This window comes from Gigantopelta aegis, chromosome 6 (genome assembly GCF_016097555.1).
Source record: "Gigantopelta aegis isolate Gae_Host chromosome 6, Gae_host_genome, whole genome shotgun sequence".
Classification (NCBI taxonomy): domain Eukaryota; kingdom Metazoa; phylum Mollusca; class Gastropoda; order Neomphalida; family Peltospiridae; genus Gigantopelta; species Gigantopelta aegis.
This window is the reverse complement of record NC_054704.1, coordinates 79,759,690-79,775,861: the sequence shown is the minus strand read 5'-3', so window position 1 is coordinate 79,775,861 and position 16,172 is coordinate 79,759,690. Positions and strand designations below refer to the sequence as shown.

Genomic DNA, 16,172 nt, shown 5'->3' with positions numbered 1-16,172 from the left:
GGTGGTTAGTGAGAGAGAAGGTGTAGTACCCATTGAGTCGTTTAAACTTTCTCTGGGTTGGAGCCGGTACCGGGCTACAAACCCTGTACCTACCAGCCTTATGTCCAATGGCTTAACCACGACGCCACCGAGAAGCTTAACCAACCATTTTGTTCCGATTTACTTAGTAAGAGTTTGTAGTATTTAAATCCATGCTTAATTGAAATGATGTTTGTTTTGTTTAAATCCATGGTTGTTTGAAATGCTGTTTGTAACAGTTTTAGTTATATACCAGGCACATTGTATGTTACTATTGTCATCTATGGGGTTTGATTCAATGGTAGGCACCCTAAAAAGATATTTCATGTTAATGAAATGAACCAACGTAATAAAAGTAATTTAATCTGACCTGATAAGTTGACATGGAAGTACTGGCATCCTTCAGTTGCTGAAACAAAAATATATAGTATTACAAATCATTAAAAAAAAAATGTTTTCTTTAATAACACACACATAATAGAGCACAATGATTTATTAATCATCAGCTACTGGATGTCAAACATTTTGTAATTTTGACTGGTAGTCAGACCTGTCAACCTTTAGTCAAGAGAAAGCAGGAGGTGTGTGTTGAAAAAGCAGGAGATTTGGTCAAAAAGCAGGAGATTTTTTAAATTCACACAATTTAACCCAAAATCGCAAGATTTAAAAAAAACATTATTACAATAAGTTATATGAATACTTTATAATGTCATATATACTTCTTAACTTTAGATCTTGGCATTAAAAAAAAAAAATTAAAATTATTATTATTATTTTTTATTTTTTTTAAGTTTAAATATTATTATGATTTAATACATATTTAAAAAAAAAAAAAATATTTTATCCAAAAATGTTAAGAACATGAACAAGAAATAAAACATTTAATTAGTACATTTACGGTATTACACTTACAGCCTTACAGGTTGCGTTACATTATCATTTGTGGTTAGTGTACCTAAGTACCAAAGACAAATTTATATAAATCTTATAAATTAATATTCAGTTTTTACTATAATGAGGAACGGTGGCGTGGTACTGATTTAAAATCATTATAATGATGCAATAAACATTGTATTTTCATTAATCATAAGTAAAACCTCATTACGGACATCGTGTGAAATATACCGGAATTATACCCATTTCCGTGAGTAACTTTATGTCAATGTCAAACAACATTTTTTAATTGTACAAAAATAATTTCTTGAAGTGTACCCTTATAACCAACATTTTACCGCACAAACATACAAAATTAACTGACACAAGTATGTTTATACAGCTAATTGGTCTTTTCGTTGTCTTGCTGTGACATGTGATTTTAACATGCATCGTGTGTATCGCTATCAACTCAGATTTGTCATAGTTGCATTATGTAATCCAGTGGGAAGACATTTTACAATTCAGAGGTGTTATTAAAAGTAAAGTTTGTTTTATTTAACGACGCCACTAGAGCACATTGATTTTTAATCTTATCATCGGCTATTGGAACTAAATTGGATAGTTTTTTTTTTTTTTATATGGCAACACTGAATGTCAATACACAGCCTGTTTAATTAGCGGCAACACGTTTCGTAGCCATTACGATGACAACAAACATTATAATAACACATCATTTTATAAACTCCATGTGCTTTTTTAACAATATAAATAGGCTATCCCACAATTCTCACTTCGGCAAAGGTTAAACAGTCGGGACAATTCGGCCTGTTACATTCTCGGAAACCGAAAGTAGTCGACATTTTCCGAATGAGAAAAAAGGCAGAGTTACTTCCCTTCTGTTATTTTGACAAAAGAGGATCGATTTTTTTTTTATGCTTACAAAAATGTCATTTAACAGGAGAAACTGTCTCCCGCACAGGAGAAAGGAGATTTGATCAAATACCGGGAGACTCCCGCGGAATCCGGGAGGGTTGACCAGTGGTAGTCATCAGATGAAACCCAATAAATTTTTCCATTGAACGCAAGGGATCTTTTATAAGCATTTTCCCACAGACAGGCCAGCACATACCATGGCTTTTGATATACTAGTCAAGGGGCACTGGATGGGATGAGAAAAACACAACAACCAGAGAATGGGTCCACTGAGGTGGTTTGATCCTATAATGCAAGCACCTCAGCTCTACCAACTGAGCTAGATCCCGCCCTTTACATATCATAAAACAGGCCTCAGAAAAATAAAAATTTGCATAAAACATTAATTTATTAATTATGCGCCAACAAACTCAGATACCTAATTTATTTTTGGATAAATTGTTATGGCAATGTGAAGACATTTTAACTTAATGTTTGAACAAAAAATGAGTCATGTAAAACTACATTTGTGTCATTCATTTCATTTCAACTTATTTTCGTGCTTATATCCAATTAAGGTTCAAGCAGGTTGTCCTGGGCAATTTCTCTCTCACAAACAACTAACCACTAACCCTCTGTCCAGGACAGACGGCCCAGATTGCCGAGGTGTGTGCTCAGGACAGTGTGCTTGAACCATGTTTGAACATGAAAATAAGTACGGTATACAAGAAATGAAATGAAATAATGTTGGCATTACTATCAGGAAGCAGGCTCAGAAAAATATCTACACAGCTAACTTAAACACTCCTTTTTTTATAACAGTTCATTTTGCATTGTTCCCATATAAGGGGCAGGACGTAGCCCAGTGATAAAGCATTCGCTTGATGCGTGGTCGGTCTGGGATTGATCCCCGTTGGTAGGCCCACTGAATAATTTTTCGTTCCAGCCAGTGCTCCACAACTGATGTAACAAAGTAACAAAGGCCATGGTCTGTACTATCCTGTCTGTGGGATGGTGCATATAAAAGATTCCTTGCTGTTAATCGAAATGAGTGGCGACAGCGGGTTTTCTTGAGCGGGTTGTGTCAAGAGTGTCATTAAATAAAACATTTCCTTCTTTCCTGTTCCCATATATGTATGTTGGATATGTACATGGGTAATAGAATACCAATAATATAGTAATACCAAATATAAAATAAAATAAAACGTTTGCAATTCATTAAATCAGCCATGTGACAGAATATGATATTACAAGTTTATTGATTGACAATTTTTCTAATAAATATCCCAAACATTATATAAAGTCACATTATATGTACAGGTTATTATATTTTCATCTATTTTAAAGTCTGTTAGTAAAACAGCAACAGTTTCTTCACATATATATATATATATATATATATTTTTTTTAATGTTTTATAAATAAACCAATTGACAAATTAACATTGATAAGAGTGAACTACTTAAATTTCTTACAAAACATGTATTCCTCCACTTAAAATAAGATTTAAATGGATGTACTAGTATTTATTTATTTATTTATTCATTCATTAACATTATTTCTGCCAGAGACTAGACCCGGCATAGACATGCCTGAAGCCCTGGTGGTATATGGACAAGTACAAACAGTTCTCTCTCTGATCAGAAAATCAAATTTTGTCACTTAGAAATTTAAAAACATATTTTCGGTTTGAAATTTAAATTTAAATATGATTTTTACTAAATGTGATGATCCAAGTTTAGTGAAAAACAAAAAATCAGTGTTTATAGTTGTTTAATTTTTTTTTGGGGTGTGTGTGTGTGTGTGTGTGTAACTGGATTTGAAACTTTGACCAAAACAAAAGACCACAACCTAAAAGATGCTAAAGCTACCCCAACCCAAACCCACAGAAAACAAAAATAAACAAACTGTCCTTTTTTTTATTACATACCTATTCAATCTTACTATAGTGATAAAGACATTTTCAAATCGTGTAATAAATTTATTTTGTATTATACATATGTGCAATCTGGACCAGAACTTTTAAATGGGGAATTCCCTTTTTATTTTTATTGCAGTTAGCGCCTTTTATTTACTGACGTCATATGAGATTTACAAATTACGTCACATCGTATTTGAAACATTACACAAGGCTGCCGCAGAGTATGATTCTTAACATTAAGCAAATCCATAAAAGGAGTTTTGATCATAGATTTAAAAAAGTGTTGTTAAAACGTTAAATTAAAAACAGTTTTTGTAAAACATGAAAGAACGTATGTAATAAATACAGAACTTCACATACGTTGTTTTCGCTTCCATTGATCAAAGGCTCCAATACATTAGGTATTTTGGAACATACATATAGTTTCATGGCCTGTTGCCAAGAAAACAAAATGACCACTGAGCCACCTTAAGTATTTTGGTCTGAACTCAATCTTTCGCAAAAAATATAATCCCATCTGATACATAGAGAATAATACATGAGTGGCCATTAGATATATTTTAAAACAAATCGTTGTGAGATAAATGGTATCTAACGAGCGGAAACAAGTTTGATACATTTTTAAACAACAAGTTGTGAGATAAATGGTATCCAACAAACACACTTGTTTTATTCTATTTCTTACAAATCCTCAAAAACCACGTTTTAAGCAAATTTTAACATGTTTTTCGACTAAAAAGTTAATTACAGCCACTGCACTTATAGCTGACTTACGCATCACAGACACATGAATATCAGGTTAACTATATGTCACAGTCTAATCGATTTCCATTGTGTAGTTTTTCATTGGTTCTTCCGATTTGATGATCGATTATAAAAATCCATAATCGATTGTGTGGGAAAATGTTAACAGTAATTGTTCCTCCAGTTTAAATGATGGAATAAATGTAAATATGTTGGGGTTGGGGTTTATTTTCATGTGTACATAAAGGAAAAAAGAAATTAAATAGTTGTTAAAGGTAAAATTAGCCATTTGAAGGGTCGAGATCCTGGTGAACATGACAGTATGATTGAAATCCTTCATATGTTCACATAATTCTAACAAATTGTATAACGAAAGTTGATCGGTTGGTGCCAACCGATTATATCCAATGATCAATGATGAAATCCCAATCGATTCATAACACTCTATGGATACTATGTCCACATACATGTATTTTAGCGGAAAGGAAAGAAATGCCTGTTTAACCCTTTCCAGACAATAACCCATACATTTAGCATACGATTTACACGGTTAGCTTTAACACCAGTTATATCCCTTCACATGAAGTTGTATCCCTTTACCAAAATCTATTGTAATATACACATGTAGATCAGGGCCCCGTTGTCCGAAACCTGGGTTAGCACTAACCATGAGTTAAATGTACCCTAACCCTGGGTTAAAGCAGTTCTGACCTGCAGATAAATGTTTAACTAGTGTTTAACAGTGGCAAATTTGATTCCATTTGTATTTTTAGATGTGTTTTAAATGTAAAATTGTGCTGAAATAGAGTATCGGCATATATCACAGTGACGTCAAATTCACGCGAAAAAATAAGGAATGATGTAGAATAGCTAGTTCACTGATTTCATTTTCGGATTGGGAGGGTGGAAGGTGGTCAATATCGGGAAACATATCGATCTATATTAACCATCTCTTATCATTAAATTGTCCATTAAATAACAGTATGAAGAATTAAAAACATGAATTGCAAGACTGGTTGTACTTTACTGCTGGGAATAGACCCAAGTCATTCTTCAAAGGTACCAGACGTTTTGTCCCCAAGCCAGTTCACCCCAAGTCAGTTCACCCCAAGTCAGTTCGCTCCCAGTTTGACCAGCCAGGATCTAGCTCAGTCGGTTGAGTGCTTGCCTGAGGTAGTTGCGTTGTAGGATCTAATCATCTCAGTTGACCCATTCTCCGATTTTTATTTTTTATATTTTGTTGTCCCACTAGTTTGCCCCTCTCCCCCCGTAAATATGTCAGATATTAAATAAAGATGATTTTGGTGGAAGCTGTTTGTTCGTTTTATCAAGAGGATCAAGAAAGGGGAACATATATGTACATGTATCTAGTATGTTAAATATTAAAATTAAATTAAAATTAATTAAATCCAAAAGTGATTTATTTAAATTGGAACTAAAACAAATTAGGTTGTTGCTTTGATTGTAATTAAGACTATCAAGCAGGCCTCACGCAAGGTCCAAATAGAGAAGTCACTTCTCTCACAAATTTTGAGCGGGAGAAGTTTTTAATAAGAGGGAGACTTGATTTATTTTTCATTTAAAAATAATAACAAAATAACCCAATATTATTTTATAATTTCAACATCTTTATATGTTCATGAGAAAGGGAGCAGAGCTTCTCAAATCAAAGCTTATAACCGTCCATTTAGCTATGGGTCACGAAAACAGTATTTGTCGTGATCAAGTAACAGTTTTATAATTATTAGTGTAAATTTTATTTGTATTTCTATGCCTGTTCTTTACTAGTGAGATTAATGAATGGGGTCATTTGTGGTAATTAGTAATTAACCATCAAGAAGATAAACGCCATCTGGAAATGCATGAATGAATGAACATTTAACGACACTCCAGCATGAAAAATACATCGGCTATTTGGGTGTCAAACTATGGTAAATGCAAAACATTAAATGATGAACCACATCACTATAAAAATTCTAGATTTAAATAAAAACACAGTGTAAAGAACTGTGCAAAAAAACCCCACAAATATCACAGATAGATAAAATTAAAAGGTAGAATAAAAGTCAGTATCACGTAGAAACTGTAATATAAGTTCTGGAAATGCATGCAATCATTACAGTTAACTATTAATATATGCACGGCAGTTTGGTCTGCCATAATGTGCAATCTCTCATTCCAGTTTATTAAAATCTGCATGACATATATATGTGTACTACTATATGAATATTTATTTATTTATTTAAAGTAAGGATCAAAATATAATTTGATTTTTGTTTTTCTATGTGAATTTGAATTTCCTTCCAAGTGACATTAAACAATATGGCTGTCAGTGACCACATAACTTATGTGACCAAGATGTACAAAACATGTAGACTGTTTCATGTTTATTTCTGATTATCGTCGTTCACGAACAGATACACCAAACCCCAAGAGGTGGACAGGACTTCTACGTTTTTGTTGGGCGAACTGGTATGGGGAAAAATAACTTGGGGGTGGAAACATCAGGCATTCTTAGCTCAAGATCAGCCTGTTTTGTCTTCTGGTTTTTTTACACACAATATTAACCCTAGTGGTATATGAGCATGTTAAAATATATTGGACAATATTAAACATCTTACCATACTTTCACTTTATATTATATTTTTGTAATTTTATATTTGATGTCATTCATTGAAATGTTTACAGTATGTAACATCATCTCATGGAGAGGCATTTATCACCTGTTTGCCGATCTACTTCATTTATGCCATAAATATTGTTTTTTTAAAAAACCATTTCACTTTAGGTCCATTTTTAGCAAACGGTATAATTTCCAAAATTATTGCAGCTTTTTCATTACATAACTATTACACGCATACAAAAAGCATTTTACACTGAAAGATTTTGAGCCTTTTAAAAATGGAAATATCTAGATTAGTTTATTATTATTATTGTAGTAACATGTAAAGTGATGTTATTCAAATACTGACGTCATTGAAATTAAAAGACATGTGAATGATGGGACATAGCTTTCTAGGTAATCTTCACCCCTATCAAAATAATTGTCTGTTTCACATTAATCAGACAAGAACACTTAGTATATTTGTATTTCTAAATGTAAAGTTCTTGTTCCAGCTTGTTCCAGCTATCAGTGGGGCAGTAATTTAATATAATTATTTCCAAGTACATTCACCATTTTATTTTTATAATATACTTTATTATTACATAATAAAAATATATCTGTTTTCTTATTGTTCAAAAACCAGTCACGTGACCTTCCGTAAATAGTAATATTGCCATCAGATAGTCCCACAGATCCATCAAAAAGTGATATTGCCAAGACCAGTAAAAATAAAGATGAGACAAAATTCTATCCAACTAATGAGTAGGTAACGTAATGCAACGTAAACAAGCACAAACGTGTGACAAAATGCTTTGCTGTCCTTCAGCAAAAAGATAACATCTTTAGTCATACCGAGTTCAATTCCGCAAATACGACAAAAACAAGGTCAGTAATCGTCAAATTGTGTATGAAATATCTTGCAGATTTAGAAATGTACATGATACATCAAAATGCAGTTGGAATCGGCACTCTCAGGGTTTTATGTTACAAATAAAATAAAAAACTGGAGGTAATTGGTAACTATTCAGTATAAATGTATGTTCAGATTTATCACATTTTGTGTTTTTTTTGCTATTAATATGATTTTGACAGTCTTGCTGGTTATAATGTCTCAAATTTGATTTTTTGTCTTGGTAATGTTTTAACTTTTTATTTTCGCATTCCTCTGCATGTCACATGACGTCACTAAATCCCATCAGTTTTAACGCATTGCGGGAAATCATAAGTGTTGGCATATTTCGATTTTATGGATGACATTATGTAATAAAACAATTATTGACCGTCTTTGAGGGCAATATCATGTTTTATGGACCAAAGAAATCGATATTGACTGAGGTCAATGACGGTCAATAATTGATAATTATTACATAGTAATTTCATTCCTACAAATATAATACAAATTTTGTTTCTCATCCTGGCCTGTACATTAATATTGTTATTATTATTAATTGTTGTTGTTGTTGTTATTGATGTTGTATGTTTTTTTTGTTTTTATCTGTTTGCTGACACCGGTTCGTTTGGTAATATGCAATAAACTGAATTGAATTGAATATATTTATATTTTTCATAATGTATAGAAAAGCTTAAAAGATGAAAGCTAAAAACTGTACAAGCTGTTAAATATGACATATAAAAATATTACAGTAACATGTTTTATTTATTGTGAAACCAAAACGACGATGCCACGATGTCCTGCAACTGTCTTCTCCCGCTAGTTTTTGTCTTATTGTTTTCACTAATTGTCTCAATATTTTACGCATCATAATCTACAATTATCTAACATTACCAATAAATCGCATTTCTCACCTTTTCTGTTTATTGCTGTTCATTTTTGAAATTTACAGAAACACTAGCAGTACGGACAGGCACAATTAATGTTGACAACAGGAAGTACATTTACTTTAAACTGATTGGCTAACTGCACTTAACCCAAAGTTATTGAAAACTAACCCTGAGTTTGCTAACCCAGAGTTAAAAGTGTGTTTCAGCAATGGTTACAGATTACAGCAAACGTATAACTACCAAAAACTATAAAAATACCCCCCGGTATATAAATTTGCTTACTGTTTTCATAAAACAAAATGTACTTACTGCTATAGTTTCAAGGTCAAAATACTTATTCTTCTCCCACAAAGTCAAAAGCTGAAAATTTAAGAAAAAAGACATTAAAGCATTCCACAAATTAGAAATCATAAAAAATTGCTTTATTAACATTCTATTGTTAGTAAATTACAAGACCTTTATTACCAATCTTTTTATGAAGTTCCTGTAAATAAAATATATGTCAACGTGTATCTGCCGTATTTAGATTTCTGTTTAACATCTTAGCATATTATTTAATCAGTGATTATTAAACAAGCATTCTGAGAGTAATGCTAAAGCAATATGTGTCCCCTATCCTACAAATTTTATCACCTAAGTTCAAGGGCCATATAACTTGGTCAAAAATAGCAAATCACCATGAAAGTCAAAACTTGATCTTTTAACCCTATAAAGCTACATGTACATGCAAAATTTCAACACCATTTAAGAATTGAACGTTATATTTTTGACGTTCATGCGATGATAAACACCAAAACTGTTTTACACACTGTATGAATGGCGTATAACGTTCAATTCTTATAATTCCAAATGCATTAATATTGCCATTATACAAAACTATATTAAAAAACCTAATTGAACTCTATTCCACAATGATTTACAACTGTATCAATACACAAATAAGGGAATTCCCTTAAAAAGTTACATTCATTTTTTTTCCATCAAATCTCCGATTCATTATATTGATTTACATAAGGTTTTATAAATTTTAATTTTCTGAATCAAATGTGGATAAAACGTTATAAAATTTAAAATAACAGAACATCAACTGATAACGCAAAACAAAAAAATTCGATCAATTTTGAACTAATTAACATGAGGAAGAGCGTCAAATTATTTAGAAGATTTATCTACTACCCATATTAACATTGCAGTTGTCAAAAGTTGAATTAGTGAAAATTAATGTGAAGACTGACTTGAAAGGGATAAAGTGGTTTCAGTGTTACTGTGTGTGTGGATTTCAGAGGAAGTTTGTGATTGTGTGATATTATTCTTGGTAAGGACAGATTGCAGAATTGTGCATGAACGCGTATGTGTTTTCGCGTGTGTAAGTTGTCAGTTTGGTGTTTCTGTCAAATGTGACAGAGCTGCGCTCATGTCTCTCTTTTGATTTGTTGAGCATTCTCTGCTATATCTTCTAATAGAAGCTTCATTTTAGTGGCCTGTCATATACATTATGTGTCTCAGTTCAAAACCGGAGTCGTTTAAAGCCTGAATTGTCACCGGCACTCACAGTGCAGACAAACTTGGGATAAAAATAGAAACGATGAAATCCTCGGGGATTCCGTTGTTTACCGAAAAAGTGCAGTTTTTACGTTCATGGAAGAATGAACATTGGTTTTTTAGATTACATTATAGTATTTTAACCAATCAAGATGCCTATTACAAAACAGTAATTATAAAATGGAATTATATTACATTACAAAGAAAAAGTCTAAGAATTCTTTTTGGTCAAACAGATGGACGGATAAAACAAGTGTTGGACTACAGTGTTGGAGAACACACAGTATCCACACATAAACTACAGTCACTCCTTATATGATATCGACAAAATGACATCTTATATGAATTTTCACATGGATAAATGGTAGTTGATCATCTTGAGACAAGTTGGCAGTCATATCTACCAATCACAACAAGATGCAGAACTGCCAGCATAGAAAGTATGTCTGAGGGGAGCTATCACTCTTGCGCACCATCACTCCCCTGAGACTAGTGCAAGGGGTAATTTTCATCTCGCCTTATGTGTAAATTTATACAGTATCAATATGGTAATACAGTGTACCCTCGATTTATTGCCCCCCGATTTAACGCCAACCTCGCATAACACCAACTTTCTTTAGGTAGTACTAAACCAAATAACTTCCGGCTGGGTCAAAGTGCGAGGTGCACCGAACTTTTGATAGAGAAGTGAACACCACAAGTCCTGTGATTGGTTATAAATGTGAGTGTGTTGGTTGTAAAAAATAATAGTTTCATCTGGGTAAAAAAAAATTGCAATTTTATTTCATCTAGTACCAATGTGTCAAGTAGCCTTGTGCTTGAAACATGTATGGGGTACCTGTAAAAGAAAGTACTCGAATTTTGTGCGAAACTAGGGTAGTCATAGACGCTACCCGTTATCTCAGAAACGAGCAGCTTGACCCCCATTTTTTTCTGATTAATTTTAAGTGTAAGGGGTGGTAGTATTTATATCCGTGGCGTTTATGTCGGTTGATTTGGTAGTATACACCCTTTAAAGTACCGTTTTCATTCATGTTTATTTCCCTCGATATAACGCCACCCTCGGTATCCGCCAACGACGTTTTTTGAACCGAACTCCATTTAGCCATTATAATTCTCTCGATTTTGCCGCCAATGGTCTGGTCACAAAGTTGATTATAGTGACATAATTACTAGCGATCTGTTGATTGGGGAAATCCTAACTCCGTTTATTGTGTAGCAATTAATGGATGTAAGTGCTAGAATTGTTTAGGCAGGCGCGGTGTTTGTGTCCAATCAACACTCGGTATAGAAAGAACAGCTGCTATAGTGATCATGTGCCAGAGGCGTGCATTGATTCATTATTTCAATCGCAGATTGTTCTGCCAGGTCTTTGAAATGCTGGCAACAACGACTCAAGTTTAATTAATAAACAAACTTTAGGTAAGTTTTATTATGCTCAAGCATATTTCGACCATGGCCTCATGTTAAGTTGCTATTTAGCGTTGGCATAAATACGACGACACCGGTAACGCATTTTATTACAGCAGAATGGATTTAAAGCGAAAAGGTAATGTATTAGACGCGGTTAAAAAAAGGAGAAATTATTCAGTACTCGAAGATAAATTCAACTAAAAGTCAACAAGATATAGCCAATCACTTTTCAGCGTTGTGACGGCATTCGTTTTGTGAAACATGCTTGGGATATCGTCAGTGCCACCACCATCAAAAATTGTTGGATTCACACAGGGTCGTTCCTCGGGACCCTCATTTCCGACTTGCACCAAGCACCAGCCAACGAAACGACAGCGTTACGAGATCTGGTTGGTGATGTCACGGGCCGGCTTTCAATCGACGAACACCTGAGAATGGATGTTGATGAGTTTGTTAACATTGACAACGAAGCAGAGACATTTGCTAATATCAGTGACGAGCAGATTCTTGAAAGTGTTAAACAGATTCACGACGAAACGACTGATGACCAGGAACAAGAGTCCGACGCTGAACCGAAGCCCATATATGTCATATTCTTGACATTCAGCAATTTAAAAAAAAAAATTAAGTTTGGTAGTAAACCCAAGGCACCCTCACTATACCGCCAACTCGATATAACGTCAAAATTATTTTGGAACATTGGTTGGCGTTAAATCGAGGTTATACTGTATCTTAAAAGGCTCCGGATAATCAAAACTAGGAGAACAATTAATCATACCCCTCAATTTTGTTTTCATGTTGAGGACAGCAGTAGCCACCAAAAAGGTGCATCCTGTCACCTACAAATGAGTACTCCAATGTATCAGGTCAGGTCAGGTAATAATAGGGATTAACGTGAACATTCAGAGCAAGCTGTTGTAGTGCATGTCTGTCGTGGGCGCAGGAGTCAACTTATGCCAGCTCCTTCGTCCAGGATAGGACAGGGGTTGGGGATGGTGGGAGAAGGGACCGTCTGCACTGACAAGTGCAAGATAGGGGAGATTAGGGTAAATTGCGGACATCGGCAAAATGCGGACAATCTCGATCATACTGCTGCTACATTCCATTTTCGTACATTAAACATTTCATTTTATTGTCTGCAAATTGATAATGAGACTACAGATAGTTCTCGAAAATCCATGTTTCTATTTTTATCCCGGTGTTACTTTAAAATAATTACAATCTTTAAAAATGCCTTTATTATAAACCCTTGGATTGGTCAAATTCGTATCACGTGATGATAAAAACTGGCATTCATAGCACCATGAATCTCAGTTTAGCACTATTTTTGGCTATATAGCCGGAACTACTTTATGAATTATGTCAACAAAGGAATCCCCGAGGAATTTCCTTGAGATTCTATTTTTAGACATCAAACAGTAATCGTCTGCTGTGAAACTTCTAAAAATCTTCACATATAAATTATACCATACAAAATAGGTCGCTTCAGACATTTTTATTAAAGGTTAAAAGTTATTGAAATTACCTACGTTATATGTTTATAGTGAATTCAAAATCCCACAGCTAAAAATCTATTTTGCCGATCCAAAAAAAGTGTATATTTCCAATGGAATTTGGTATTTTACAAAAGCTATTTCAAAAACAAAATTCAGTCAGTTCATGCCAACCATTAGCAGTAACGCACATTCAACGGCATTGTAGTACATGTATGATGTACACAACACATAGTTTCTAAGTTTGCACGCCACTGCGATCCAATCTTTAAACGAGTCGGGTTTTGAAACAAGGCATATCATGTACATGCCGGGATACAGGAACGAAGCTTCAATTCGAAGCTACAACAGAGAATGTTCCACTTTCCAAAAACGAAACATGAGCATGGCACTGTCAAATCTCACGAATACTTGTGTCGCACCACTTGAAGTCACACATGCCAAAACCATCCTGTGTTGCCACTTCCACAATTGACCCCTCCATACGGCGTGATTGACAACCGCGCTGGACCAATCATGTTTCGCGGTTCAAAAACCGTGGGCCCAAATTTGCTTGGACGCCATTAGGTTAGACAACACAATTGTTTTCGATGTGTAATGTTTTTGTATAGTTTGCATTAAAATTAGTTAAAATAATTGTCTCCTCCTACTGAATTATAATGATAGTAAACATATACATCTGCAAGTGTTAACAGCGCTGACAACTATGCGGAGCCTACGATTGACGTAAAATCGGTGTTTTCCTGCGAAACTGTTACATAGTATTGAAAGTGAAGTTTTGCCGAAATCCATCAAAATTCAACAGATATATATATTCTACGAAGGTAAGAGTTTAAGAATCACTTTCCCTCCAATGTAATGGAATTTACTGACTCATTAATCAGTCTTCGATGTATATATTGTCGTTAAGAATCCGTCGTTAAACTGCACACTGTCAGACGAATGGCCAAAATAAACGTTTTAGCAAGACTTCCGATCGTTCCAGCATTCAGTTAATTTAGGCTTAAATTACGTTTAGGGTTAGTGATAGTATTAACAAGCATGCTGGAACGTTTGGAAGTCTTAGCTTTTTTTCCTTTTCTTTTTGTTTGCATGTGTATGTGCTTTTGTGTGTGTGTGGGGGGGGGGGGGGGGGGGAGTGAGGGAGTAACCTATATGGTTGTGAGCTTTAGAGGGATAAGGAAGTATTGTCTGGAAAGTTATAAATTAGGCAAATTTTATGTAGGGACCCTGAAATGTTTTGAAGCAAAAATAAAATAAAATAATTGTGATTTTTTGCAATTGGAACAGATCTGCCGGTTACGGTTTCTCGGTTTGATTCGATTTAAGCTTCACGACTAGTATATCAAAGGCTGTGGTATGTGCTATTCTGTCTGTTGGGTGGTGTATATATATAAAAGATACCTGGCTACTAATGTAGCAGGTTTGCACTCTAGACTATACATGTCAAAAGTACAAAATGTTTGACCCCTCGATTAAAACAACCCAATTTTACCATAATATATATTAAAACAATTCCTCACCTAACAGCAGATCAATTACCAATCTTGGGTAATTTATAATAAATACTGGTAAGACATTTTATTATTCCTTTATTGTTATTCTTAGAATTTTCATCTTAATGGTTTCTGCCAAAGGCTACTGAGGTTAAACTTATATACCCTAAAATCTTGGAAATTAATAGATATATTTTTTAATGTTTAGATAAATGATAGTAAAAGAACTGCTGTTTATAAATGGTCATGTGCTTGAAATGTAATGTCCTAACCCTAATTTCAAAACATTTCAAACCCATAACCACCTAGATGAGGCACTTACATCTGTTTTGTTTTTATTACCTACCCTAAATATGATTTTCTTTTGGAGACAGTAGTTTTGTTTTTCATCATTAATTTATACCCCAAATTTTAGCAAAGCATAGGCATTTTTCTTCTTCCACATGTCATCTTATATGTAGCTTTGTGCAACTTTCTAATAGAAATCAAATAACATCATCAAAGTTAAATACATTGTTCACTACTTTTCTTAATTTACTGCAACACTTTTTAATTTTATATTTTGTTTAGTCACATTGATTTTGTTTCCTGGTAAAAAAATGTTTTCCTAAAATTAAATTAAACTTTAAATTAATACAACGATATATAATTAAGTTACAGACTAATGTTCTTCTTCAAATGGATGTGAAATACTTAACATGTTTGTTTTTATATATTTCAGCAACTGGACCAATGGATGTGGAGTCATTGATTAGATGTCGAAAATGAGATTCTGAAGAGAAACTATTAAACAAATTACATTGCATCTTGATATTGAGAACAGAATGATAGAAATAATAGAACAGTTTCAACTGATATGTGAAAGAAAAACTGGGGCAGGGGATGAAATAGCTGCTGAAAATTAAACACTTTCAACAATTTCATTTAATACAATTTTTTTTTTTTTTTTTTTTTTTTTTTTTTTTTTTGACATATTGCTGCTAAGGAGTAATTCAGACTTGGGATTCAGTTTGACACCACCCATCAAATGGTAATCCTTAATTGCTCAGTTGACTACAAATTTCGAGGATAATGATTTGGAGATGGATGCCACAGAAAGATACATTTTTGAATAAATATATTTACCTGTATCGGGGATTAATATGTAAAGACCCTCTTTAAGAAAAAAGAAAATGTTAGGAAGTATTCTCATAATAAATATTAAACAAATTGTGTGAACTGCAATCTGTGGTTTAGTTTCATGTTATATATATATATATATATATAATTTTGGCTCTTTTTTTATATATATATATATATAAATTTTTTTAATTAAATGTTTATTTTGTATTATTATTATTGTTCTGTAGGCATGGGTTGTCTTATAATAT

The 16,172-nt window shown here is 33.5% G+C and overlaps 1 protein-coding gene across 3 annotated transcripts in view; it reads right to left on the bottom strand.

The window, feature by feature from the left end:
• The window catches only part of LOC121374359 (calcium homeostasis endoplasmic reticulum protein-like), a 111,826-nt gene that overhangs the window by 35,146 nt on the left and 60,508 nt on the right, over positions 1-16,172 (bottom strand). For all 3 annotated transcript variants that reach the window (XM_041501459.1, XM_041501460.1, XM_041501462.1), the window contains exons 8-9: positions 9,168-9,218; positions 389-427 (exon numbers count right to left, since the gene is read on the bottom strand). In XM_041501459.1, the coding sequence (XP_041357393.1) occupies positions 389-427; positions 9,168-9,218 (90 nt within the window). The remainder of the gene's footprint in view (positions 1-388; positions 428-9,167; positions 9,219-16,172) is intronic.